At 37.2% G+C, this 24,732-nt stretch overlaps 1 protein-coding gene across 1 annotated transcript in view; it reads left to right on the forward strand.

The window, feature by feature from the left end:
- Positions 1 to 16,916, forward strand: part of LOC117012735 (heparan sulfate glucosamine 3-O-sulfotransferase 3A1) — an 88,615-nt gene extending 71,699 nt beyond the window's left edge. Inside the window, exon 2 of the mRNA XM_033089136.1 lies at positions 16,036 to 16,916. Coding sequence (XP_032945027.1) covers positions 16,036 to 16,657 — 622 coding nt within the window. The 3' untranslated portion in view covers positions 16,658 to 16,916. The remainder of the gene's footprint in view (positions 1 to 16,035) is intronic.
- Positions 16,917 to 24,732: the final 7,816 nt, after the last annotated feature.

Raw genomic sequence — 24,732 nt, forward strand, 5'->3', positions numbered from 1 at the left:
AAATAATATAAAACCAGGAAATGTCTTTAAAATTTATATTCCTAATGATATATGGGACAATGTTCACTAGTTTAAAACATAAGTATTAAAATGTTAAAATATCATTTCCCTATGTTTATTGGCATTAATTGTGTAATATCACAACACACAATGAGTGCATGAGAAAACATATACTTCAATATACTGAATAAAATATTAAATATTAGTAAAATATTAAAAGTAATATATTAAAATTCAAAGACAAAATTTAAATACAGTTACAGAAGGTATTTATGATTTGTAAGGTTTGTAATATGATTCAGAAACTTTTAAAATATGCATGCTTTCATTTTCAGTTCAAGGAAATAATTAATCATGTGAATAAATTGTTTAACTTTGTAAACAACCTGAGTATCCATCAGTAAGGGATTCACTAAACACTGTATGGCAGCTCATAAAATGTGATACTACACAGTCGTTTAAAATGAAATGATGTATATTTAACATCAGGAATGATGTTTCCAATTCATGCCTACATGCAAAAAGCATTTAAAATAATGCATGTATAAAATGATCTATTTTATGAATAATTTATTATAAAGATCTTCATAGAATAGTCTGGATGGATATATTTTAAAACATCTGAGTGCTGGGTGGATGATCTTACTTTTTAAAATTTTGTGCTTATCTGAATTTTATAATTTTTCTATCATGAACCTTTTTCACTTGTGTAATTTTTAAATTTTTGAAACATTTTATTTTAAAACGTCCATTTGGAAAGCAGCTCTTTTTTTCATGGTCTCACCCTAGAGCCTATGATGTTTGGTCTTCCTGTGCTGAAAGAAGAGAAACTATTGTTTAATCACATAAATGTAGGGAGAGTATATCTATGACTTCTCTGCTGTGGAAAAACCATCCAGTCCCTGTGAATTGTTTCATTTGGAAAATCCAATTCCTGAGGACCCTCAGGCTTGTTCTGGAGCCAGAGCTTCGTCTGCCTCCCTTCTCGTCCTTTAGAATGATTTCTCTGAGCCCTGATACATTCTCGTCGGGCCCACTCTTAACTCTGCAGGTCTCTGAACAAGAGGACAAATGGAGGCCCTTCATCCCATATGGCTAAACATTTAAAAAGCAATAAGTTAAGCTGATAAGCTATTAATTGGAATATATTCTATTCTCCCATTTTGATAAATATTACTTCATAACAACAAAACAGAAAAATGTTTAAATCTACTATTTTTATATGGCTGAAAGTTTTGGCAGAATACCAAAGATGACTAGATTTAATTATTATTGCTCAGCTGGGTATTCTGTTGATGGGCTAGCAATGTTTGGATGAGTAATACAATAAAGATATATACAAATCCTGACCTTATTTACTTACGCAGTACAATTTGTTTTCATCCTTAATTTCAACAAAGTACTAATTATGTTACTATCAAAATTTTTGACAATAGTGATCTAAAGCAGGAGTTGACAAACATTTTCTGAAATGGTCAAAATAATAAATATTTTAGAGTGTGTAGACCACATGGTCTCTGTCACAACTGCTTAACTCTGCTGTTGATGGTCAAAGGCAGACACAGACATAGACAACACATAAGCAAGTGGCATGGCTATGTTTCCATAAAATGTTACTGATAAAATAGTTGGATTTGCCCTCTGAACCATAGTTCAGCAACTCTTGATCTAAAGGATTTTTAAAGTGCCAGGGTACAAATTTGGATGTACCATGATCCAAAGTGTACCTCAAAGTAAGTATACAAACTAAAATTATTTTCGTACGTTTTTACAAGTCATTTTCCTTCTGAAGTATTCCAAGTATATCAATGTCCAAAGACAAAACATGAATTATAATTAAGAAATATCAAAATTTGAAATAAAAATTCAAGTTGACTTCTTATTAATTTTTTAAAGTGTAATTAAATCTTATTAAAAATGTTCATAAATTCAGAACTATTTTCAGTTCTAGCCTGCAATGTACATTGAGTTGTCAATGGAAAGAATTCCATGCTTCACCTCTTTCACCGAGCCCTACGTATTTACAAGTTTCCGCGTAGCATCATTCAATTCATAATACAAAGTGTCCCTCCACCTCCACGTGCAATGCTCTGAGTATCACGCTAATATATTAGTACCTCCAGGACCATGAATTGTAATAGGAGGAGAAGCAAAGAAATTAACACTCAGTAATACCAGCAAATGACACTTTTATCAAGAAGCTATTTCATGTTATGTGATATGAAGGCATTTGATAAGTTACATAATTTATCTTTTTTCTCCGCTAACTACTTCCCTCACTCAAACCTTCCCCAAGTCAGAAGCGATGCCCGTTTCCAGTGTGGGCAGCAACACAAACCCATCTATATTCTCAGCAGTCGGACCTTTGTTTTGAAGACACAGGGCAAGAGGTTTGGAGAAGCACTTCCTGGGGCCTGAACAGTGTCCACCACGAGAGTGGCTATTTAGGGTTATGGGTTGCCCTGCTGCGCCAGCGCTTGAGGGACAGTTTCTTTACTAAATTTTTGTGTCATGTGGGACTTTCCAAATTGTAGGGCTTTGAGCTGGAGCTCTTCTTGTCTACAGGGACTACTGATGTTTTTCGCCTGTATCCCTGCTGGAGAAATGCTTTTCTCCTTCATAGTAGCCTGCGGTACAGCTACGCTGATAGACTGTGTCTAATGGACACTCGTTGATTGCTTTCCTGAGGTTTGTTTTGTCTGCATGCCTCATTTCATGATGATGTCATTATTTTGGACGTTTGTTTTATATCATAAGACTGAGATTATTGGGGAAGTTCTGTTCTGATGTTAGTGAGACGGATTGTGTATCATTTTCTGCTATTCAGAATCAGGGAAGCTGATGGCAAGATGCTGATGGCAAATTTTAGAAAGAATACCCAGGCAGTCCAAGACCCCAGGCTACGCAAAATCATGGCTTCACACGGCTTTTCCTGTTTTAAACTCAAAAGAGATACTGACTTAGCACCTACTCTGTGTCTAGTACCCAGTAAACAAACAAACTAACTGAAAATCAAGCAAACAGAAAACAAATGAAAAACCCACTGTTGCCAAAATGTAACAAAGAACCTTTCTAAAATTTCAGGGTTTTCCTTATTGTGACTTCAACATGGTTCTCCCTCAGCTTCCCCACTCTCCTTAGATTGTTGATTTCCAGGCAAGGAAAGCAAGCTTCTTCCCTTATCTCCCGAAGCACATATGCAAAGACCTGATAATTCCTGGCTGACGAAGAGTCTGTTTTGAAGCAGCTGTCCACAGCAGCACAAAAGCTGATAGCACAGCTCTCAAGCTAATCATTTATATAAACCCCTGTCAGAAGCCACGATGAGCCAGTAGACGGGTTTTGCTGTGGCAGGCGCCACCAAGCAGGGAGCAGTGCCTGTTTTTGGCCCAAACCCTGCCCACTTTAACAACTGAGTGTTCCTGTTCTAGATTGATCTTATAATGTGGTTAAAGTACCTAGTATCTTGTACTTTTCTCCCTTTCATCGATGCTCGTGCTGAATGGAACTTTCCTGCTTCAGAAGCGCTACAGGGGAATTTTCCCTCCACAGAGAAACTTTACTTTCTGAGATTTTGAAGCATCAAGTTGGCCAAGCCCTGTCTCTATTGTAGTTTGAGAATTCAGGCAGAATGATAAGTTATCGAAAGAACGGTGAACCAAGGGTCCAGTAGAACCGGAATTGAGGTCAAGCTCTGTATTCATTTGGCTTCCATGACTTCTCAGATCTTCCCACATCTGTGAAATGAAGGGGCTGGATAAGGGCTTTTCCACATTTGCTCCAGTTTTGATGTTCAGTGGAGCTGCCGCTTAGAACACAGTCTTCCCCCTTTCCTTTCTCCTGTACATTCTGTTGTTTCTCCCACCTTCTTGGGCTCTTTTTCTTTGTAATCAGTCTGTGTCTCTCTCTCTGTCTCTCTCTGTCTCTCTGTCTCTCTCTCTCTCTCTCATGCACACACACACACACACACACACACACACACACACACACACACACACAGACTCCTAAGGGTTTATGAATATCAGGCTTTAGATCCTGACTAATTTAATGCTATTTTATTTTTACTCTTTTATTTATTGTCATTTTTTATAACTAGATTTGGTATTGTTCTTTGACTTATTTCTATTCTAAGCAATTTCAGATTCCCCTTAGGTTTTTATACACTGACTTCTTCATTCTTGAGCTTTTAATTTGGCTCTCTCTGTGGTTTAACTGAAATGAAACTTCAATGTTTGATTTTCTCAAGGTAGATGCTAGCCACCACCGGTTGCTAAGATTTTTGAATCACTGCATGTTTGAAAATGTCATTTTGATACAACTTCAAATGAAGTAAAACTCACCTGAGTACAAAGGTCTATTCCTCTTTAATCTTTTACAGCCTTTGGACACTCATAATTAAAGTCCAAAGCCAAACTCCTCCTCCCCCCATTTGTCAGTAGCCTAGTTATTGTGTTATTTTGTTTGTCTTTCTGTATGAATGTCTATGAAATACTTTCTTTATTCTGAAACTCTAAAAATTTTATTAATGTTTTTTAAAGTGTGGCTATCTACTGCACTAGAGTGAGGAGTTAGGATCAGGCACCAGTGACGCACAGGCTGCAAAATTTAACTCGCAGGGGCATGCAAGTGTTGAATTCTGCACACAGGGATAAAAGAATAATTGTCACGTTTTAGCTTGGTGCATAAAGAGTGTCTTAAATCCAGAGACGGACCCACTGTGGAGAGGTATGACCTGTTCCTGTTTTTTTTCCAGGTGGTTTCTTAGGCTCTGATTGGGTTATATATACTGACATTATACGATTTGTCTGTGAACTTTAGTTTTTAATATTAGGGTTTTTTTTCCTTGGATATTCTTTGATATTTTGATAGGACACTGGGAGAAGCACATCATTTTCCAAGAGCCAGAAATCATTTTAAAACAGGGTTTGGGATAATGTATACAGGGTTAGAAATGATATTTTAAATCTTATGAATGCATTAGCTCTCCAATAAAGTAAACTCAGAAGAAGATCAGAGGGTGAAGCAATGAGCCTTGTAAGATATTGGTCTATTTTTGTATTTCCTAAGAGTCAACAACTGAGATAATTTGTGGGATTGCTTGGGAAACGCTAAGGTCCTACACAAACATAAATCATTATTGTTTGAATTTATGACCCAAGATAACTCTTGCCCCTTTCCTTTCAGAACTGTTCTTCCGGTGACCTGAGTACAGATAATATTTTCTGCCCTCTTATAAGGTTCCCCAAAATTATCAATTGAGAATCTTTGACTTTTCTCTCTCCCCTGGAGTGCCAATGGACATTGTGTCACTTTCTTGAAATAAACTTTTTTCCTTTGTCATAAAGCCTTTCTCTTTCTTTGGAATAAAAAAACATCTCTTTCTCTTTATTTGATAGCTAAGAGATTTATAAGAAATCCACTATCACCAGCACTGGGAAGTGTACCAGCCTTTAAGATTGATGTTTGACTTATCTAGACAATGGTTTGATTATTAGAATTGCACATCTAGATTCCGTCAGTGTGGGAGCTGGTTTAAAAACGTGTCTTCTTCTTCCATAATAGCCAAATCAACTAAAGGGAGTTTTCTTTCCAGCTTTACAAGGCACGTTTAGAGTGGGGTCCCCTACAACAACAGCAGGAAAAGAAATATTGGTGTGATTGGAGCTTGGCCCGAGGGATGGCAGGCTGACAGCACTAGGAGTTTGCAACAGCTTCCTCTGCTCCAGGCTCATGCCATCAGGGACCCACAAACTACCTTCATGCTGTGGCCATGAAAAGAGCGTGTTTTTCCTAGAATTTTCTACTGCCAAAGCTTTCCAAAAACAGACACATGGTTCTGTTTGGTAGTGTAGACTAAAAAAAATGTATGTGTACATGGGCCAGATTTATTTATTCCTCAAGGTAAATTACCTTTGCATTACAACTCAGGGACTTTCCCTGGGAGCAGGTCTTTCTCTTTCAGAAGAAAGCTGTTGAAAAAACATGCAATGTATTCTACCTCTTTGCACAGTCCACGCAGGATGATTTGCACTCTGGGGTGAATAGTCAAGCCATGCCTTTAACATGCATATGTTTTGACAGAATGTCAAAGATGGCCAATGATATCAACCAAAAGAGTCCCACTGATGTTCCCTGGCTGTCTGGGAAGGTTAAAAGAATATGTGTTTTGAAGATGAATGAACCTGGATTTTCAGTCTGTCCCTTTCACTCATTACTGCATATCTTTGGACAAATCCCATTACCTCTCTGAATCTATGTCCTCATCTGTGAAATTATGATAATTTCACTGCTGTGAGATGCAGGAAATAATGCATCAGATCTTGGTCTCCAGTAAATGCTTAATAAGAGTTCATTTACTTCTGTCTTCATCATGTTCTTCGTAAGGCACCTGAACTTGAATTAGTGGCTGCCCCGTATCTGTTATTTACGACTTAGTCCTATCCATGAACTTTATCTTCTAGTTGTGACATCTTATTTTGATGTTTCAGGCACAGAGGAAACATGGGGCAGAGATGGGTTTCCTTGGTCACTGCATTATCAAATGCAGTGGGATTTCCTGGTCTTTCTGCGACCTCAAAGTGCGGGGGAAATGCCATATGAGCCTTCATTTGAATGAACCTCAACGCTTTCTCTTGGCATCCATTATTTGAGTTGCATTCTTTCAGATCTCATTGATTTTGAAATCAGTTCTGTTAATGAAGAAGTGCCCTGTCTAATAATTTACACAAAACTGTTGATTGGATTGGTGGAGTCACACTTCAGAACAGAACAGTGTGAGGCTGTGCACAGCTTTACATTTAACAAATTAATAATGAATTAGAGTCCTACACCATACATGGAATCTTAGAGGTAGAAAGGCCTTAGAGACACGGAGGACAATAGTCTTATTTGGCTTATGAAGAAAACAAGACCTAGAGAACTGAAGTGATTCACTCAAGATCATGCAGCTTATTAACAGCAGAGTTAAGACTGTGTGCATTGTCAGAGGGGTAGTAGATGGGGGAGGGGGTATCAATTTGTGAGGGATATAAATGATAAATGTCTAACTATTACCTTGTTTTGTACACCTGAAACTAATTTAAAAAATTTAAAAAAATTTAAAAAGTTAATAAAGAAAAAAAAAGACTGAATCCACACTCCTGTTTCTAGTTTTGTCCTTTTTCTAAAGCTATGTTGTCTTCATGGAGATATATTATCCATCTGTGACATAGTTTAGAATAAACTAGTAATGTTTTGCCTTTGTTAGAATTCTTAGGCAGAAGTCCTAACTTTTACAAATCAGCCTCAACTCTACTAAAAGAAAAACTTACATTTTTTTTTTTTTTTTTTTTTTTTTTTTTTTTTTTTTAGGGAGAGGGGGACTACTTTGTTTTTCAAAATAACGGTTTTTTGTTTTTGTTTAGCAAAATTTTCACCATTCTCCACCTTTAAAACATTGGGACATCCTTTGAAAACGTCTACTTTGCTCCCTTCATAAATCAGCTCTTCAGCCACATCAGTTCTCTCTCCCTTCAATATTTCTCATGTTCTCACTACTTCTTTCTTTCCCACTATCAATCCAGGTCTTTAGCTCCTCAAGTGTGGGTTATATTGGAAGAGCCTCCGAAAGTATGTAACTACCTGCATTCTATTCTTGCTCCATTATAATTTGTGCATTGCCTCAGATTTATCACTGATATTAATCATACTGTCATCTTTTTAATCTAATCTAATTTAATTTTATAGAACTCCCCCATACAAGAAGTCAAATACTTCGTCTGTATACAGTTCAGTTTGGGTCTTTTAGGATCTTCACAGCCACCTTCTGGATAACTTTCTCACATTCTCAAGTTCTCCATCTGTCAAATTTGCTCCATCCAAGCCATCTCCTGTATATTCTTTTCTTATTCTCTTTGCCAGCAGACTATCTCTGATTCAATGCAATAGACATAACCTTGCCCTAGGACCATCCACGGCCTTCCATATACTGATTGTGGGAACTTGTGCATGCCAAGTAGCCTCTCTGAATCTCAGCTTCTGGTCAGAATAAAATGGGGAACATGCTATCTACTTTATCTCGCCAATGGCTGTGTAAAGGTTAAATGAGAAAGCAATTGATAAAGTGTTGTGCAAACATGATGCATTCTTCAGATATCTCTGTGCTAGTGCCCACACTCTAGAGATGACACTGTGAGCACTGCTGAGCTTATAGCACCCTGAGAATCAATGGCCCACGTGGGCGGCAGAGACTAGGCAGCTCCTCTTCTGATAACTTTCCTGGGGTGAGGGGGGAGTGGTCACAGAGAGAGAGGTCCACTGATTCCCAGGGATGGGAGTTCAACCTCTTTTACTTCAGGATCTGAATTTCCACAAATTGGAGATGTAGTTGGTTTTGCAAATGCCCTTTTCTGAAGAAATGCATGTTTTTCTTAAAGAATATGAAAAATCAGTCCACTAATTTCCTTATCTGTTGTAAACTTTTATTGAAGTATAACATAATTCAGAAAGGGACACAGATCCTGGAATATAGTTCAATAATTTTACATAAGGTGGATACACTTGTGTAAACAGCATCCAGCTCAGGAACCGGGGTATTTCCATCTCTCCAGAAACCTCTTTTCCCCACTTCCAGTCACTAATCCCCAAGGGTAAACACTGTCCTGACGTCTAATGCTCTAGGTGAGTTTTTGCTTGTTTTTGAACTTTTTATAAGGGAAATGATATAGTATATACATTTTTGTGACTGGCTATGTTTGTTGACATTGTGTGTGTGAGGTATATTCACAGATTTTGGTCATTCATGACAATCCTATATAGTAGTTTATATATATAGTAGTTCATATATATAGTAGTTTATGATACATATACATATACAAACACATATGAAATATTATATATATATATATGTATGTGTATATATATATATATGTATATATATATATATATATATATATATATATACTCAAAAATAGAAGGATATACAAGAAGTTTGGGCAGCTTGCATTTGGGGCTAGTTTGATTAACTATGAACATTTATGAGCATGTCTTTTGGTGAACATATGTACAATTTCTAATGAGTAGAGCCCGGGCAGTGAACTTGCTGGGCCATAGTATATGCACATGTTAAGCTTTAGTAGATAGGGCCAGTTTTCTAAAGTCATTATGCCAGTTTAGACTCAAACCAACACAGAACCAGTTGGTCCACATCCTTGCCCACACTCTCTATGGTTTTTATACTAGCCACTCAGGTGAGTGTGTCTTGGTATGGCATTCATTGTGTTTTCACATGCATTTCCCTGATGATTAATATAATTCAGCATCTTTTCATACATTTACAGACCATTTGGATACTGTCTTTTGTATTCAGTATCTGTTCAAGCTTTTTGCTCATTTTTTTTTTGCGCTGTCTTTTTTTATACTTAGGAACTCTTTATATATTATGGATACAAATCTTTTGTCAGATATATGTATTTTAAATATTTTCTTCATTCTGAGGCTTATCTTTTTACTCTCTTAATGGTATAATTTGATGAACAAAGCTCCTGTTTTTAATATATTCCAATTCATCATTACTTCCTTTAAGAAATTTGAGAAATCTTTGCCCCCACTAAAAATTATTAAGGTGTTCTCCTAGGTTTCCTTTCAAAAGTTTTATTATTTTATCATTCGTATTTATATCTACATGCCATCAGGAACTGATTTTCATATATGGTAAGAGATTAAGATTTTTTTTAAATAAAGTTTATTGGGGTGACAATTGGGTTACATAGGTTTCAGGTGTACAGTTCTGTAACACATCATATATATATGTATGTGTATATATATATATATATATATATATATATATATATATATCACATTGTGTGTTCACCACCCAGAGTCAGTTCACCTTATATTTGATCCCTTTTACCTTCATCTAACCCCCCCCACCCCCTTACCCTCTGGTAACCACTAAACTATTGTCAGTGTCCATGAGTTTTTGTTTCTTCATTTGTTTGTCTTTTTCCTTTGTTTTCAGTTTTATATCCCACATATCAGTGAAATCATATGGTTCTGTACTTTTTCTGCCTGACTTATTTCACTCAGCATAATAATCTCAAGATCCATCTGATTTATATTTCTATATGGATAACCAGTTAACCAGACACCATTTATTAAAAGTATAATGGGGAAAGATAGTATTTTAGGAAGAAGTACCTCCAGAGAGAGCCAGTACCAGTTCCAGGGGGCGGGTGTGGAAGCAAGAAGGCAATATAAGGGAGTGGGAATTCAGGGAAAATGGCCCAAATGGATAAGAAGGGTGAAACACATGAGGTGGGTTCCTTGCTTGTACTTTCTTGATGGATTGTATGCACAATGAATATGTGTCGTTGAGGGCTACCTCTGGGTGGTGCCCCTGGCCATGGAGGTGGTGGTGGTGCGGACAGTGCTAGAACAGTGGGTCCTTTTCTTCCAAGGGAGGCCTTGCCTCTAGGATTGTCCATGGAGGCAGCTCTGTCCTATTAGCAGCGTGGCAGTGTGGAATCCCTCTGGGTCATCTTAGTACTCCTACCGTAAACTACTCACTTGGTATGGCTCAGGTAGAAAAGAACAAAGTAGTTTTCAGGTCTGTTATGGTTCCTACTTAGCCGTAACATTTCCCACACCATAGACAGTTGCTCAAATAAACATAGGCCCCTAGAGACATATCCCAGTGTCACTGATTGGATCCAAAATAAAATCCCCAGGACATTAAGGTAGCACAATGTCTTGAATCAGATGGAAGTTTTACCAGATTCCTTCTTAGCACAACTGCACCACACCTCATAGTAGGACATTGATTCCCCGTGAAAACAGTTCATCTCTCTCACACCATAGCAAGCTTATCTCCATCCTTCCAAAGAACTTGGCTTTCTTTGCCAGCTCATGTCCCTCAAATCAGGTATCTTCACTGTCTGTCTACATGTCATAAACAGGAAGCCTCAAACAGACAGATGTGTGGATGTTCCAGGAACATGCCAGAGGGTCTCTCATTTCCTCTGGGTCCCAGGTATCTGCACTGAATGGGGTTCTCCTGGCAGTTGGGGATTCTGAACAGCAGGTGTCACTTTCTTAAGAAAAGTGCTTAGAATAATCCCTGTAGTAATCGTCATGCTGACACCCATTTACTGTCGAGATTTCCCAAACCTGTGGCTGGATTTTTCTGGTGAGGTGAGCAAACTGAGGTTTGAGAGGTTAAATGACTAGGCCACGGTCACCCAGCTGGCAGTAGGCAGAGACAGGACACAAACCTCATCTTCTAATTTCATAAAGCGCCACCAAAATTTCATAAATTAGTATGTTCCTCTTTGGTCTAATAAGAGGAAAGCAAAACAACAGCCTCCTCCAGTACCTTGGGCTAATGTTTAATTATCAGCAAAGCCAAAAAGACTCCTTTGTCTAATTAAATTCTATCAATGCAAGTGAAGCCCTTGTCTTTGTGGGGAATTCTTTTAAAGATAAATTATGGTACAATAGACATAACATAAAATTTACCATCTTAACCACTTTTAAGTGTACCGTTCGGTAGTGTTAAGTACATTTATATTGTTAAGCACTCACTCTCCAGAGCTCTTTTTATCTCATAAAACCAAAACTATACATAGTAAACAACTCCCATCCTCCTCCACCCACCCCGCGGCAACCACCCTATTTTCTGTCTGTATGAATTTGACTCCTCTAGAAGTCAATGAAGTATCATATTCATGGAATCATACAGATCTGCCCTGGTGTGACTGGCTAATTTCACTTAGCATAAAGTTTTCAAAGTCCATCCATGTTGTAGCACGTGTCAGAATTTCCTTCTTTTATGAGGCCAACATTTTGTTTATCCATTCATCTGCGTATGGACACCTGGTTGCTTCTACCTTTTGCTTATTGTGAATGCTTCTTGTGTTTTTCAGGGACAAAGAGCAAATGTATGCAACTCACCTTGTAATAATCTTTAATTGGTTTGTGAAATCCCTTCTTATCCTTTTCTTCTTCGGGAGAAACAAATAAGCTTCTCTAATTGTTTCTTGTAATCCTGGTTTCTAACAATTTCCCTATCTCCATATTTATTATAAATGTCTTCAAATCCTTTTCACCATTTAGAGATGAAATTAGAATAGCCTACACTGTTAGCCTGGAAATTAAGGCCTCCAAGGATCTATCCTTCCCATCATCCAATTGAATTTCTCATCCTCACCCCAACTTTTTCTGTCTTCAGGCAAACTTCCTATGTCTTCTCATTGCATACCCGTTTCTGTTCCCATAGCCTGTCTGGTATTTCTGCAAAGCTCTTATAATACTGGGATGGTTCTTTTCATTGCCCATCCTAGACTCAAGCCCTTACAGTGTAGAGTCACAGTATATACTTCATTCAGGTAAGGAAAGACAGTTTCTAAGTTCTCCTAAACACTTTGAAATATGGTATTCCAAATTATATGTGCATTTCATTTTATGTCATATATGAGCTCTTTTCTAACCATTAAAATTCAAATTGCGGTAAGGAAATGAATAAAGAAATTAAAAGGGAGACTGCTATTTAAAAAAAAGCTGTTACAAGTTCTTTCACATATCAAACATTTTCTACAGTGTAAGCTCAGTTAAAGATTTATTTAGACTATCACTTCTTCCTTTTTAAAAAAGTAGCTTGCAGGCAGTTTATAGTTAACCTCGACTCCCCATTCCACCCCATGCTAAAGCAGTCAGCTTTTCTCATCCTGTAGATGACAGGAATTAATATTTTTCTTCTGAAATCCTATTTTAGTCGTTTCCTTCTCAACTCCCTCTTTTGGATAGCTATTTTCCCTACTCTATTGAGATAAGTTAAAATATGGTCTCTTTTTTGAAAGATATTAGTAGTATTTCCTCTGGCCTAGCACAATCTGCTGCTTTAATCTCCACTGAAAGGCTGCTGGTGATCAGTGCATTCCCCCAGAGACAGAGGGAAGGAAGGCTGAGATTACCAGCCAGTAGCTCCCGAGTGAAGTATGTTATCTCTATTTTATTAGTCAAAATATGAGGTCGAGTAGTTAAAAGTCAGAGATTCTAGGAAAGGAAGCAAGAATGCTGATTTTTTTAAAAAATAAACAAATACTCCTTATCATTTTAGTGATATTTACTTTTACCATCCAAAACTTTTTCACACATGTGATCAAATGTTCTTTAATGAGATATTCCAACAATTTGTGGATAGATCTCCTGGCTCATCTTATAAAAGTATAACCTCAGCTTCCACAGTAGGTTGGCATATCCAGTTTTTCAAATCCATTTAAGGGAGGTACACAGTGACAAAATCTGTGAATCCATGTCACACAGTGGCACCAGTGTTGCACAGAGAGTAATGACAATTTGTATCTCCCTGTGTCAACACTGAACTCCCTGGGCTTTTCTCAGTCTTACCCAGACCTTAAGATATAGTTAAGAAATGGAGAATAGGCATATTAAATGTTTTTTTTTTTTTAAAGAAATTGCAGATTTCTTTTTTTTTCCTAAAAAGCAACAGATATCAGACATCTATTTATCATTTCCCTCTTCCAAAAAAACAAAAAAGAAAGGAAAGATAACCTGACTGCAACATCAAAGAAAGCAAAATAGGAGAAAACCAGCATCATTATACTAAAGCAGTGTCAGTGCTACTAGATGGTCACAAATGTTGAGGAATTTGTGTCCGATACAATACAGACGGGAACCAGAATGTTTAAGACCCAGTTGACCCAAAGTCTAAGATACCCTTCAAAGAGATCCATTTGGGGTGGTGGGGAAGTGGAAATCGAAAAGTTATGAATGAAATGAAATTGGCCATTTGTTATTAATTTTTGAAACTAGATGTAAGGCACATAAGATTTGTTATAATTTTTCTAGTTTTGTATACATTTGAAATTTTTCATAATATATAGTTAGTAAACAGTATAGATAAAGCTAAATTATAGGAAGTCAACAAAGGCAAACTCACATAACACAAAGTACATTCTTTTATTACAAAATCAAAATAGAAATTTATAACAAAATTACCGACAACAGCCAAAAAAAACAACCAGCAAGTCAACCATTAGAATTAAAAATTAAAAAAAGAAGCAATCCTAGATAATGCCTGGACCAAAAAGGAAATAACAAGTGCAAAATGCAATTCCTAAATATTTGTGGAGTTATGAAAATGACAACAGTACATATCAAAACTTGTGGAATTTGACCAAGTCTGTACTTAAAGTGAAAATAGCCTCAAAATGCTTCTATTGCTTGTGAAGAAAGATTAAAAATAAATGAACTAAGCATTCAGTTAAATAAATTGGAAGAACAACAAAGCATAACTAGAAAAAGAATAAAGGGGGCATTAAAAAGCTAAAAGGCAAATCAGAGAATAAAAAAAGATCATCTAACCTAGCAAGCATAAAGAGAAGCAGAAAACAAAATTACGGTTGAATATAACTTCAATTAGCCAAGGGTAATTTATAGAAAAATACTAATTGCCCAATTTGACAAAAGACAAGGCAGAGTATTACAAAAAACCAGTAACTATAGATAGACAAACTAAAAAGAGATTTTGAAGATCCTAGTTCCTTTACTACCCTCACCCCAAAAGTGCCGGTATTAGATGGCTTTGTAGGTGACACCCATCAAATTTTGAAGGAATAGAAAATTATTTTCCTACTTAAACTTCTCTAGGATACAGAAAAACATGAAACATTTTTCGACTCCTTTTGTTTGTAGAATATTTCATATTCTAACAATTGATTAAGGTATGAATGAAAAGAAAAACTACAGAAACACCTCATTAATGAGTACAGGTGAAAACTCCAAAACAAAATAAAGACGAATCAAATCTAGGACTACATGCCTATTAAAAGAATAGAATACCATGATCAAATAAAGTTCATTTCAGGAATGAAAGTGAATCCTATATAAGGATATTTATAAGTTTGATTCTTCTTATCATTGGATCAAAGGACAAAACACAAAATTTAGTCATTGTAAATTCCCCAAATACATTTATTTTAATATTGATTTGAGCAACATCTATTTCTTATAAAATGTGGAATTAGAATATATATATATATATATATATATATATATATATATATATATATATATATACATATATATGTATGGTGGATTTAATGGCAGTGCACTTAAGTTGGAAGAGTAAATAGGTTTTATCTATCTTGCTCATACTTTCTGACTGGCTCTGAGATCCATCTGTTCTCAGTAGGAAACCATGCTTGACCTGGGTAGCAATATCTGCTTCATCAAGCTGCCAGTGGGATTTTTTTTTTTTAGCATGACCAAGTGATTCTAACATTCATCAGAAAGAATAAACAGACAAGACTCATCAAGAATATTTTGAACAATAGAAAGTTAGAATTTACTTTGGCATACATGAAAATACACTCTCACTTGATAATAGCACAATAATTAGGCCAATGTAGAGGGGAACCAGGATATTTAGAATACTGTAATGATGACATTTCAAATAATTAGATAAAAGATGGATTATTCAATAAGTCTTGCTTGTTATGAGAATATTCTGGAATTATGAGAGAAGTATTTTGCGTTATACATGTATGCTATGATATTATGTTAAATATAATTGCTTTGTTTATAAGAAAACTATAGAAAGGGCTCAGAGTATTTTAATACTATCTCATAGCAGTATAATTGTGTTTATTACAATATTCTAATTCACCTAAAGAATTTTCTTACAGTATTGTGGGTTGATAATAATAAAAAGTAAAAAAATTACATAGCAGTTATTCTGTGCCAGGCACTTTTCTAAGCTATTGAGGTATATTAACTCATTTAATCATCACAACATTCATGTGAGATGAATATTATTATTATTATTTTCCATTAAATACACAAGGAACCAGAGGTGCAGAGTGTTTATACAACTTGTCTGCAGTCACACATCCAGTAAGTGAGAGCTGAAATTGCAACTCCAATAGTCTGGCTCCAAAATATATGTTGCACTCCCTCTTCTTGGAATGACCTGTCTATGTAAATCAGGGTAAGTCGCTCGGTTTTCAGACACTAACACGTCTTTTTGTGTTTCCTCAGGGACCTGATGCCGAGAACCCTGGAGGGGCAGATCACCATGGAGAAGACGCCCAGTTACTTTGTCACGCGGGAAGCGCCCGCGCGCATCTCGGCCATGTCCAAGGACACCAAGCTCATCGTGGTGGTGCGGGACCCGGTGACCAGAGCCATCTCGGACTACACGCAGACGCTCTCCAAGAGGCCCGACATCCCCACCTTCGAGAGCTTGACGTTCAAAAACAGAACCACGGGCCTCATCGACACGTCGTGGAGCGCCATCCAGATCGGCATCTACGCCAAGCACCTGGAGCACTGGCTGCGCCACTTCCCCATCGGCCAGATGCTCTTCGTGAGCGGGGAGCGGCTCATCAGCGACCCCGCCGGCGAGCTGGGCCGCGTGCAGGACTTCCTGGGCCTCAAGAGGATCATCACCGACAAGCACTTCTACTTCAACAAGACCAAGGGCTTCCCCTGCCTGAAGAAGGCCGAGGGCAGCAGCAAACCCCACTGCCTGGGCAAGACCAAGGGCAGGACCCACCCGGAGATCGACCGCGAGGTGGTGCAGAGACTGCGGGACTTCTACCGGCCTTTCAACCTCAAGTTCTACCAGATGACGGGGCACGACTTTGGCTGGGATGGATAACAATATAATTTAAAAAGAAAAAATAATATCAAAATATAATATATTTTTTTACCAATCGGTAGAGAAAAGGCAGTTTAATATTTGTGCTGAAAATATTGGTTTCAGTATTTTTTTCAATGAATGTTAAAAGAGAGTTCTCACCTCCACCCTGATCTTCGTGTTTAACAGACACCAAACAGTTGGATAAACAAAAAAAGAAAACTTTACTCATCTAAATACTTCCAATTTTTATTTTATGTTTTATATACATAATTATAAAGTATAAGCATCATTTGCCATTAAAACTTTTAAGAAAATCATGAGGGTAAATCTCTCTCTCTCTCTCTCTCCCTCTCTCTTTCTACACACACACACACACACACACACACACACACACACACCCCAGATAAAATTGATATCTATCCTTATGTTTTATCCTTTTAATTTTGTTCCTGTGCCCCACATTTTCTTAAACTGTTTCCCAATTAATAATATTGTATGTTTGTACACCATTTCAGTTATCACAGTGCTTTCAAATAAAACATCTTTTCTGATCCTTATACTACTATGTGGTACAAGAACTTGGTACACAGACTTTATTATCCCCATATTCCAGATAAAGAAACTGAGTCTCAGGGAAGTTAAATAACTTAAGGCCAGATGGTGAACCCTGGACAAAAACCCCGTCTTCCACTTTTTCCTTATTTCATAGCACTTTTTCTAGGAGAATGGGAAATAAGACATCTCTACCTTTAAAAATGGCTAGCTACTTTGGAGATGATCTAAGATGGGACAGAGAAGGTTTCCTATTGCTTTCTAAGTTCTGGGTTAGCCCTCTGGCACTCCATCACACTACATAGCCGTGCTCAAGGAAACCACTCAGACCTGGACACATCTTTAAGAGCCAGTGTTGGCTTACTTAAGTACCCTGAGATATGGAAATCTCAGCTTGATTGAAGTTGAGAGAAATTATTGGATTCTTGTATGAAGAACAAGATGGACAGTCGCACTGGCAATAGGTCAAGGTGTGGCAGGAGCACAACTGACCTATTTTTGTTTTGACTGTCTTTTTTTTTTTTTTAAGAAAACCCATTTCTGTAAGAGCTGACAAGTATGAATCTTGTTTTTCTTTACCTCCGTTTTAACAAAGAAAATCTGCTTCTCTTCATAATATCTCGTTTCTAATCTTGGAGCTAGTACTAAAAGTACATCAATAAACATCTCACTTACAATGCCTTTATTTTTCACGGGTGGAGGACTGTCATTTTGACACTTTATTTTTTTTCTCCATTTCCTATTCATACCAATCATAACCTGATATTCATTAATATTTTGGAAATATTCTCAGAAATGCAGATGTGGGTGAAATAGTTGTTGTTCCTCTTCTCCCATCTGTTTCTGCCCATCCCCCATTTAAATAGCAAATAAATCAATCGTTTATTAAAAGTATCCCTTTCCTCTCTGAGTGGGCATTAACAAGATTAGCATTAATGGGAATTAAATTGGTTTAGAGAGGAGCACATATGCACGAAATATATAAAACAGGCATAATTACTCTGTCAGCAACATTTTATTACAGATTTAAATCCAAGAGGAAAATGTCTCCTATCTCATGGAAGTTTTCTGTATCTGCCAAAATTTAAAGGACCAGACACTCCAGCATCCTAAAATAATATTATTTTTTCTTCTCCAATGTTGTCAATCAAAGGAAACTACATTTGTTTTAAATATGTAGTACAATTGTACATTTGCCATAGAGGCCGCATCAGGTGAAATAAATATTTACTGAGAAGCCTAACACAGGAAAATGGAGAAAAAAAATCATTTCAGTTTCTAAATGCTCCATCATTGCTCCAAATCTTTGGCTCTATTTATTAATTCCCATGTTTGGGAGTTAAGCAAACCCCAAACCCCTGCCCCTTTTTCCAGCTGACTTCCTTCCATTCATTCTATTCCCCCAATTTTCCAATGCTACACCTTGTTTTTGTTCTATTTAAATCATCACTACCAGCAGAAAGATGGCCATTTTAAATGTTTTTCATCTTTTCTCTTAACTCATTTTGTTTGTGCTTCTGATTCTTTTATAAGCATTTGCTTGGCATTCTGCAAAAGTAGCTTGCACAAGGAAACAAGTGCATCTAATGATTGTATTCAGCAATCTTCATCTTTTTGTGTTAAGAAGTAATAATTAAAAAAAAAAAAAACAGAATTGAGTGCAAAGGACCTCTTCTTGCATGTAAACTTTTTGTTGTTGTTGTTCATGTTATTTAAAAAAAATGAATGACTACACAGCACTCCAGGAAAACCTTCTAACTTCTAAGATTTCATGTGGGTGTTAGAAGTTATAGATCACAGAAAAATGTATGAAGATCTAGAGTGAGTATTCTCTAAGTTTCTTCCAGAACGGGAATTTTCCATTTCTGTTTCTATGCGGTACTTTTTCCTGCTAGGCACGGACTTGACCTCAGATTTCATTTGTCCATTTAGCTACACCAAATACTAAGTTTTGCTCTTGATTTAAGCATCTTAGCCATCCTTCCTCCAAGCTGTGTGCTCCCCAGCCATGCCTACCAACCTCCTAAATTCTTCTTGGAAGTGAAGATTTGTCTCTCCAAAAGAACAACCAGAGGTCTACAGCTTCATTCTGAGCAGTTCACTAGACACAGGCCCTGTCTATGGGGTCTAAATTCTCCCAATAACTTAGTCACTTTCAAGGAACATTAGTTTTATTCTAATAAACTGGGATCAATAAGCTTCTAGAGAATATAGGCTAATTATTCTAGGAGTATTAATCCCACGCTAATTTTCTTATTTTCAGAGATGTTTAAAGTTAGAGTAAAACCCTCAATGGTAATTTGGATCAACTCGCTATTTGGCATTTGAATCCTTTCTTTAGCAGGTTATGCAGGGATTGAAAGCATCTATGTGCCTATAAATTCTTAACTCTTGATTTTGCACTTGTAAAGAAGATAATTTTCCCCTAAACACATTCATCCTATTCTGTTGGCAGAGACCTGTCAAATCTGTTACCCATGAAGATATCTAAAATTCAATGTGTGAACAAATAAATGTCTATAAAATAATAATACCTTATTTTCATGTAGCAGATTAACCTTTCACATGCACCATTTCACCTTAAACCAACAGCAGCTCTCTTCTCTCATCTGTTCCACTTTACAGATGAGGGAACTAATCCTTCAGACAGTGATTCTCAACAAAAGATGATTTCGCATCCCAGGGTCATGTCTGGAGATACTTTGGTTGTCCCAAGGGTGGTGGAGTGTAGGGTGCTTCTAGTGGGTAGAGGCCAGGGATGCTGTTAAACACCTTCTCATGCACAGGAAAGCCCCCCCATAACAAAGGATTACCCCATCGAAATGTCAGTGGTTCTGAGGTTCCCTGTGTAAGAAGAAATAATCTAGTCGCAGCTAGTGTGTGTCAGACCCAGGTCTAAACACCAGATTCTAATTTATGCTGGACTGGTAATTCTTTCACTTGCCACTCTGGGATTTTCTCTTGAAAACCTTTCTTTCTAACCTTCTAAGTGCCTCCATTATAATAAGCTGATCGATGTTTAATGTTGTGTTCTGCCAAGAGGAGTACTAAAGAGAAACATTACTGAATTGGGTTTTTACACTTGAGATACAGGAGCAGCTGGTAACAAACAGGTAGTTGCATTTCTCTGAAGTGGAACCAGTCAATTTCAGGTGGAAAAATAACATTCCAATAAAACATTTCTAAAGACTCAAGTTCAACTCTTATAGTTTCAATTTGCCTCCATGACAGTGCTGACAGTACTTCTTGTCACTTGACACAACCAAGTGACAAGAGATAGAAGTAAACGGCTCCACTTCTGTTTAGCAGCTAAATTCAAATAGATGCGTTATGGTCTACAAACGGCCCTGAGTTGCTGAGTAATAGCAAAGGAAGGAGAATTTTTATTGCCACATTTTCTAGAAACTCCAGAATTTTGTATGTAATACCATAGAGGCAGGGAAGACAAGAGTTTATGGCTCTCAGACACAGGAAAGTGTGGCTGCAATTCAGTCCAACGAAACCCTTCGTGCAGAAATGAAAGACCCTACCTAGTCTCCTGTTGTATCCTGTAATCACTGAGGAAGAATAGGACACAATAAACCCAAAGTCAAGCCCTACTGGGAAAAGATCAACACGATTGCAGAATTGGTGGTCCTTGAAATATCGTCATCAACATAAAAATGGATTTGCATTCAGAGTCTCAATTATATGGATGAAAAACATGGACAGGGAAAGTTTAAACCTCTTTGTCACATCATGGAGTTTCAGAATGGCAGGCCTTCCCTTTTACGCTTGTAAAAAGGTAAATTTGGGAAATTTATGAGGCAGTGCAAGTTCATACACAGACTAATAAAATAATGAATTTTAATGATGCCAGGAGGAAGTAAAACTGAAAATAGAAATTGCTTCCAATATACGGATCCATTGTGGGATATTTAGGATATTTAGTTAGTATGTTTCTATCTACAACCCTCATTTTCTAGTCCAATCCCCAACTGTTGGCTGTGTTCTTTTAATAGCTATATGCTCAGCAACTTACTCTCCTCCAGTTTTCCTGACAAAATAAAAGATAACAATAAATTGGGACCATACTTTTCTTCCCCAAATTCCTGGCTCTGATCATTTAGGTGCATTTTAAAGAATCAGATATGATGAGAAATGCCATCCTTTATAGTTCTTCCTGGCCGGTACATGATCAGGCTAGAATTTTAGCTTGGTGCTAGTTGATAATTCCTAAGAAAGCTTTAAACTTACTGTCTGGTCCACACATTGGCCAAAATGGTCCATGTGTTTCCACTCTCTCCCAAAGTCACTTTATAGTCAACCTAGAGTGTTTACCACCCCTGGAGTCTTGCTTTCATTGCAAAGATGAATAATGTGTTTTTCGCTCTCCCATCTCCATGCTTCTTTCACTTTTTAGTGCCTTCTCTCCCTACGTCCTGCTGTGTCTAAGGAGTCCTGGTCTCCCAGCCCTTACTGGCCTAAATTCTGCCCTCTCTTCAAATACACCATACTCCATGGTGTCTACTTCCTGCTTCAGATTCCTGGGGAAAACCTTGCAGTCCGCCTTACGCAAGTGCTCTCAGCTTCAGCTTTAGGGAAAGCAATCTAATTATTTGATGCAGATACCCAGACAGACGAAAGTCAGATGGATTTAACTACCCCAAAGAGTGTTAGCATTAGAAAATCAGGACCTAAAAGAAGATGGATGAAACAGTATGAAAGCATGGGGGTACATTTTTGGCAGGAGATGGAGATGGTGTTGGAAGGAGATTTACCAGGTTCTAGTGCCTCACCCCTCACCACTGACCTGAAGAACCAGAGTCACAACTTGGCATTCCCCTTCGGCAAGGTTGTCTGCCTCTGGTCTGGGCATGGCATTTTCTCCCACCTGTTTTCCCATAAAGCCTTATCTAAGCTCAGATTTCTTTATTTCCAGCCTGCAACAGCTGGTCAACGAGAGAACAAACAGTCGGAAGCAAGAAAATTTTACAGTCATTTTACTGCAATTTTTCAGAGGAAACAAGAGTTCTTGATTAGTTATCATCAACTGATAACCTTGAGCGTCAAACCTTTCTTATTTCAAACTACTTGACCTTACTCTTTAAATCCAAGGGCAGTTGTTCTTGTTAATGAAAGTCCAACTAAATATTCTATAACAATCATAACTTACCTTTATATGGAACGATTCAAAGCATTTCTACACCCTGCTTAGATTTGAATAGTTTTTTTTTTCCTTTTTCCTTTCTTTCTAGATCAAAAGTTTATATAGTCTGTGATAGCTCTTTCCCATGTCCAACGATCTCCACATTTCCTTTTAAATGTGTTACTTACAAACATCTTTTCAGCCTCTTTCCTTTCCTTTCACCCTTCTTTCTTCCATATCATTTCGGAGTGAACTTTTACTGTTCAATATTTTCCAGTATCAAAATCCTTATGCCAAAAATCACCCTGCATCCTTATTTTTATTTTTGGTAGTCCTGTTTTCTCTTCAGTGAGATTCTTGTTACTTTTACCCTTTTTGTAACCATCTGGCCCCAGAATTATACTTTATTTTTCATTTCAAAACTTTGCCTTTATGCTACCTTCTTTTATCTTCTTTACCTTTTCTTAGATTCTGCCCTTACATTTTAGGAAAAGTTCTCTTTGGAGAAAAATCCCTTCCCACTAGCATTCCAGCATACAACATTTGAAACGTTCTTGGGGATGTGGCTTTCTTATCTACTTTTATTCACTAAAATGCAAAAGTACTCAGTGGCATTGGCTTCCAACTGTAAAATAATTCCATATTGAACATGTCTAGCTCTTCTTCCATCTAGCTGTAAATAATGAGCTCCTTTTCAGACTCTTTGGCCCCAGCTATTTGATGAGGCCATTAATAAAAAGTTCTGTATCAACAGAATGATAAACTCTACTAGCCCAAGCCATATATAATGAATACGCAGAAAAATTGGAAGCAGATCTGTTTCTACCAGCCTCACTCACTGACTTCTAACTTAAGTTGCAAATCTCCCACATGGTAACAATGCCCAGAATCCGTTTCCCTCATCAGTCCCTCATCAATGCTTGCCCCTAGGTTTCTCATCAGTCTGCTCTCTGCTTTTTCGTGCCCATGCATTCCTACAACACTTCCATTATTTAACTGACTTCAGCTCCAATTTCTCCAGCATGATCTTCCTCACTTTTACTACCATTTCTCTTATTTCTATTATTGTTACTATGATGTTTTCTAGGTGTATAAAACAGCTCTGACTCTGCCTTTCCCTGACATCCTATCCTCTTTATGTGCAACCCTTCTTCATTTCCTACATTATTTAAAATTCTCCCCACTCACTGTTTGAGGCCAGAGATATAGCTATACTGATAAATAATCTGATGACATATTCATTAGACTTACATACAGCTTCATACTTACATATTCCTTGAAAGGAAACGGTGGCCTGTCCAATCCATCCATCTTCTCAATCTTACCTTCCTTTTTATGACATTCCTTCAATTCATCAGCTCTTTCTGTGCCTTAATGATGAAAATCCATGTCTTGTGGATAATTTTGTGAATAGTCTTGATTTGACCAGGAATAATGAAGTCTTGCATGAATCATTCGGTACCACTGAACCTCAGTTATCTTATTTATTTTTTAAAAAATGCAGAAGATAAACTATGCTGTCAGATTCATTCCAACTGAAATGTCTGGAAACACTTTATGGTTGGGACTGTCACAATAATTATTTTTCTTCTGTCTCTTAAAATGATTATCATTAAATCAATCACTTTACCTATTTTCCATAGGGCCCTGAAAACTACAACCAAAATTTGCTTTTATTAATAAGAATCAGTGCTAGCTGGCCACCAAACCTTATGGTAATATTTATCAGTGTTGGAGGAGTGGTGACTGCCTTTGAATTTTGTGTTTCATCCTACTTTCCTTGAAGTCCTGGCATTATCACACCTCCTTGACTCTGAGACCATATCTTTCCTAGATTCTGAAAAAAAATTCTGGTAAAAAAAAGTCCTTAATAACAGTTTCTAAATTGGGACTATCTTAATCCATCCATTTTGGACCCTTTGATTTACAGGCTACCCCCAACCTTGAACAGTAAAATGTATCTACAAAGAAATTCATTCTTGTGTTAACCATCACTTTCGTCATCACTTTGATCTGGTCCAGACAGACCATGTTTATCCTTTGACATATGCTGTTTTCTGCGAATTTTTATACTCTGTTTCTTCCCACCTTCTGCACCATTCCCTGCTTGAAAAAGGAGGTAGAGCCTTATTCTTTGAATCCTACTACTGAGAAAATGTACCATGTATAATCTTTTGAAAATGGGGGCAGTGCTTCTTGCCTCTTGATCAAGCACACAAATGTCATCTGAGTCTCGGGTTTGCCAAAGATTTTCATCGAGTGACCAGCAAAGTTAATATCTATTGCTTCGTGTCCTGGCCTCTATGGCCCTTACAATGAAATCCATCCTGCTTTGATTTGTGAGAATTTACTTAGCTTCCAAGTTGTCTTTTCAACTCCCCTTTTAAAAAGGATTTTTTTTTTTAATTTTGAT

Source organism: Rhinolophus ferrumequinum, chromosome 21 (genome assembly GCF_004115265.2).
Source record: "Rhinolophus ferrumequinum isolate MPI-CBG mRhiFer1 chromosome 21, mRhiFer1_v1.p, whole genome shotgun sequence".
Lineage (NCBI taxonomy): Eukaryota > Metazoa > Chordata > Mammalia > Chiroptera > Rhinolophidae > Rhinolophus > Rhinolophus ferrumequinum.